This window comes from Belonocnema kinseyi, chromosome 7, assembly GCF_010883055.1.
Source record: "Belonocnema kinseyi isolate 2016_QV_RU_SX_M_011 chromosome 7, B_treatae_v1, whole genome shotgun sequence".
Taxonomy (NCBI): domain Eukaryota; kingdom Metazoa; phylum Arthropoda; class Insecta; order Hymenoptera; family Cynipidae; genus Belonocnema; species Belonocnema kinseyi.
In genome coordinates, this window is record NC_046663.1 from 86,098,976 (window position 1) to 86,103,583 (window position 4,608).

The 4,608-nt window shown below is 30.9% G+C and overlaps 1 protein-coding gene across 2 annotated transcripts in view; it reads left to right on the forward strand.

Moving 5' to 3' along the window:
- LOC117177441 (protein tweety) overlaps nucleotides 1-4,608 on the forward strand; it is an 81,033-nt gene that overhangs the window by 42,248 nt on the left and 34,177 nt on the right. For both annotated transcript variants that reach the window (XM_033368126.1, XM_033368125.1), the window contains exon 2: nucleotides 2,415-2,621. In XM_033368126.1, coding sequence (XP_033224017.1) covers nucleotides 2,487-2,621 — 135 coding nt within the window. In that variant the 5' untranslated portion in view covers nucleotides 2,415-2,486. The remainder of the gene's footprint in view (nucleotides 1-2,414; nucleotides 2,622-4,608) is intronic.

The following is a 4,608-nucleotide window of genomic DNA, read 5'->3' on the forward strand; positions in this document are numbered from 1 at the left end:
GGCGCATACTTTGAATAAAATATTTGTTATCATTCTCTTGAAATAAATGTGTTTTTTTCTTGAAAAAATACCGGTTTCATATGTATACACCTGGTATGATCACTGTTATCTTAAAAAACTTTAGTCAACAGTTAAAGGGCAAAACATTTTTAAAAACATGGGCTCTCGGCTTCCTTTTTCAAGCGTCAACTTGCACCTGTTCCCAAACAGCGGTCGACATTAGGGAAAATCTGAAAAAATTTATAGATATTTATTTACAAATATTTACTTTATCTTGAGTTCACTTTTGTGATGCTAATGCACTGCAATGATTAAATTTGTGATAATATAATTGTTATGCAAAAAATACAATTTTTGATATGTCTGACTTTAATCAGTCTTGGCTTGTGAGCGGAACAGCGGGACAAGTTGTAGAAAAAAGTACTCTTTCGATGACAATAGAAACTGTGGTGCCACATTAATTCATGGGGGTCGGCTTGTTTCTGAAGTTACTATTATCATCGAAAAGGTACTTTTTTCTACCACTTGTCCCGTTGTGCCGCTCACACTGATTAAAGTCATAATTATTCAAAATGTCTTATGTAAGAATGCTTTTGTTATAAAATAAATTTTTGGACTGCAGTCCCATCACAAAACTGCACATTTTGAGCCGTTAAACGACTTCCTATTGTCATTTGTCAGATAAAGTATTCGTGGATAAATTAAATTGTTGAAAATGTTAGAATTTTGCAAAAATGTATTGCATTAGAGAATGTTTAAACATTATCTATGATTTATTCAGATGTTTCCTTAACGTCGATCTAGCTCTCGGAACAGGTGAAAGTCTAGGCTTGAAAGAGGAGGCCGAAACCCCCTGTTTTTGGGGATATTTTGCCCTCTGACTATTGACCAAAATTTTGTAGGATAAAAGTGATCATGTCTTTGAAGTTGGAAGACCTTAAGCTTTCAGGTACTCGTTATTAAACAATTCAAAGATTTTTTGGAGCGAATTGCAATGAGAAGAAATGAGGAGCCTCAACTTATGGCCCAGGCTTTGGTGAACATCCTTAAGTTTCTAGGGCAGATTTTGTTATTAAATTCCGATTTGGAAGCTGGTAAAGGACTTCGCAGTGGTCTGAGTGGATTCCTTTGTATTTTGAAAGCACATTTCCTCTCACTTCTGCTAAATAGATAACCTAAATAAGAGGATCGGGTGCTCTAGAGATTTGCACCCGTCACTTCCTAATCCTGTTTATTCGGTGTAGCACAAATCTCAAAATAGTACACCTCATAAAATCGTGGAAACTGGGTCGAGAAGGATTGAAAAGGGTGGTTCTGAAGCTGAACCAGTTGGCATGGATTTCATTAATTAAGCGCTCGTTCGTTCCACAACAGCGCTTCGAGCGTAATTGAATCTGGCCGCTAAAACGTTTCAGTTCGTCCTGAAATGTCGTCCCTTTAATAAAGATTAAAGTGCATTCTTAACCGCTCCTGTCACTCTGCACTTAGGGCTCGCGAAAAACCTCTTTTCTTCTTCCGTAGACAAATTTCACTTTCCGAAAAAAACTCGACGGAAAAAGGCAAGCTCTTAGAAAGGGACTCATTAGCGAGGTGCAGATGAAAAATTCCATTTCCTATTCTTTCCAACTTTTCTTAACCAGAGTTACGACAGGTCAGGGAATTCCAGAAAGTAAGGGAATTTTGAACTGGTGAGGGAAAGTCACGCAATGAGTAAGAACATTTTAGGTAGACTGAATTTGAAGTTAATTTTAATTATTTTGTTAAAAATGCATTCTTTTGAGAGGAAAATTCGCCCTTTGGAAATATCCAATATTACACATTTGGTTGAGAAATAATATTTTTTGGTTAAAAATTCAGCGAATTAGTTGGCAGTGAAACAACTTTGTTAAAAAATTCATTTCTTTCGTTGATGATTCATCATTTTAGTTGAAAATCGTTTTTTGTTTTGTTAGAAACTGAATTATTTAGTTGTTGAAAATTCATTTTTTTTTAATTAAAATTTTAATAATTCCATGTTTGGTTAAGAATGCATATTCTTTAGTTTGAAATTCAACTATTTGGTTGAAAATGTCTATATTTTATAGAAAATTCGTCTTTTTTTATAGAACATTAACCTTCTTCGTGAAAAATTAATCTTTTTGGTTGAAAATTCATTTCTTTAATTAAGATTTGAACTATTAGAATAATAACTACTTTAAAAATTCAAATCAAGTCATTCAAACCTCTCTCTATGAGGAAGGGATTGTTTAATAATAAATTAAATCCCACTCCCATCCCCCTTTTCAGAAAGAATCCCCCTTTTTACCTAAAATTGAACTACTGAACCGCTGTGATTCTTATATTAACAATTTTGCTTAAAGTAAATTGTAATTCTGAGATGTATATTAATGGAAAAAGTTTGGTTTTTGTTTCAGCTGTTTTAGCATGTCTTGACAAGTAAAGAGAGGTTTATCATCGGCGGTTTCGGCAGCCAAGGGTTCTCCAAAATGGCGGGTGGCCAGCTTCTGGAACAGTATACTGTCCCACAGCTTGCGAGATTTTTCCACTGCATGCCCCATCTCAATGTCTCTCTTCACTCCGTCAACAACACATTCAACCCCCGCTCCGAAATCTATCTCGAGGTAAAAAATTTCGAAAAATGTTCTTTCGACTTGCTATGATTAAGTTTCCGATTTTCTTTTTTCGACAAAATCTTTGATTTTTCGAAAAAAGTACTCCAATTATTTTCTACTTGTTACTCATTTAAAAATGAATCTGTAATTTACAGTTTAGTTTTGACTTCTTCTGATATGATATATAAAATTCCTCAGTCTCCATAAAAAATGCTCTATAGTATCAAATTGTTTGATTCATCAACGCACATGCTCATAATTTTGAACGAAAATAATAACTGACAAATGTTTTCCATCAAAATCTTCGATTGGAATATATTTTTCCTGGCGGAATGGAAGAATCAGGAAATTTCACATTTAAAAAAAAATGACAAAGTTCGGTGGAATTTCTATTAGAAATATTTTAGGGTGTTTTAAAATATTCCGTGAAATGTTGGTAACTGATTTCAATCATTTGAAAAGGTTTCGAAGAATTAAAAAAATTTGAGGGTATTTTTAAAAATTGCAAGGAGTTTTTAAAAGCTTTAAAAAGTTTCAAGGGATTTCAAAATATTTCAAAGAATTTATTAACATGACATTCCTGCGTGATGTGCCGCAAAACACTGATAGACAAAGTGAGTAATGGGATAACCTCAAAAAATGTGTAGTATTTGTGTAAATGTAAATAGTTGAAAATTGAATTATTAAAAAAAATGCAACTATTTAGTTGAAAATTAACTTTTTTGTCGAAAATTTATTTTTCCGCTTTCATAATTCAACTTTTTTGTAAAAAAATCGAATTTGGCCTGAACATTCAACATTGGTGATGAATTTTTTTTATTCACTGAAAAATCTTTCTTGTTTGAAAATTCAATTCCTTTGTTGAAAATTTGTCTTTTTGGTTTTGAAAGTTCATCTCTTGTAATAGGAGATTTATTTATTTTTTTGTTTGTTAAAAAGCAAATTTTGCCTAATAAATCAACTATTTTGCTGAAAATTCGTCTTTTGTGTTAAAATGTTATTGTTTTTGTTGTAAACTAAAATCGTTCTTGGTTGATAGATCAACAACTACATTCTACGTTGATAATTAATCTTTTTCGTTTGAAAAATGAAGTACTTAGTGAAAAGTGAAGCTACTTTATTAAATATTTATTTGTTGGGTGATGATTCATCATATTAGTTAATAATTCTTTTTAAAAAATTTTTAGTTGACAATTGGACAGTTTCGTATTTGGTTGATTTATTTAATTTATCTTCTTTAGTTAAAAAATCAACTTTTCGGTTGAAAATTCATGTATTGTGCGGTAAAATAAAAGCCTTCATGGTAACTTATTCATTTTTCTTGCTTGTAATTTCAACTTTTTTGTTGACAATTCGTCTTTTTCGTTTAAAAATTAATTTTTTATTGTATAGAAATGTGATATTTATTGGTTAGAAATGCAACTATTTGATTAAAAACTTCGTCCAAAAATCATCTTTTTAAATGAAGATTTATCATTTTACTCAGAAACTTATTTCTATGGTTGAAAATTGAACTTTTATGTTGAAAATTCCCTTTTGTGTTGAAAATTCATTTTTGTTGTTGAAAATTCGCTCATTTTTTTGTGTTAAATATTGAATTATTTTGGTGCACAATTTGTATTGTTGGCTTAAAAGGCCAACTGTTTTGTAGAAAATTTAACTGTTTTGTTGAAAATTCGTTTTTCGTCCAAAATTAATATATTTAACTTTAAATTTATCTTTTGTAGTTAAAACTTCATCTACTTTATTGAAAATTCAAAAACCTCTACGTTGTGCTATTATTTTCAAATCACTTGAATTTTTATGAATATCATGGAATTCTTATGTAATTTGTTGTTATTTTTTCAATTCGTTTGAATTATTTGAGCTTTAAACTCATTTAAAAAATATTTCTCAAGTATGTTACAATTTGAATGTAGTGTGTGTTTACTAGCATGGTCCAAATTTATACCTGTAAACATTTGACTTAAAAATCTTGGATATTGCCCCCCCCCCC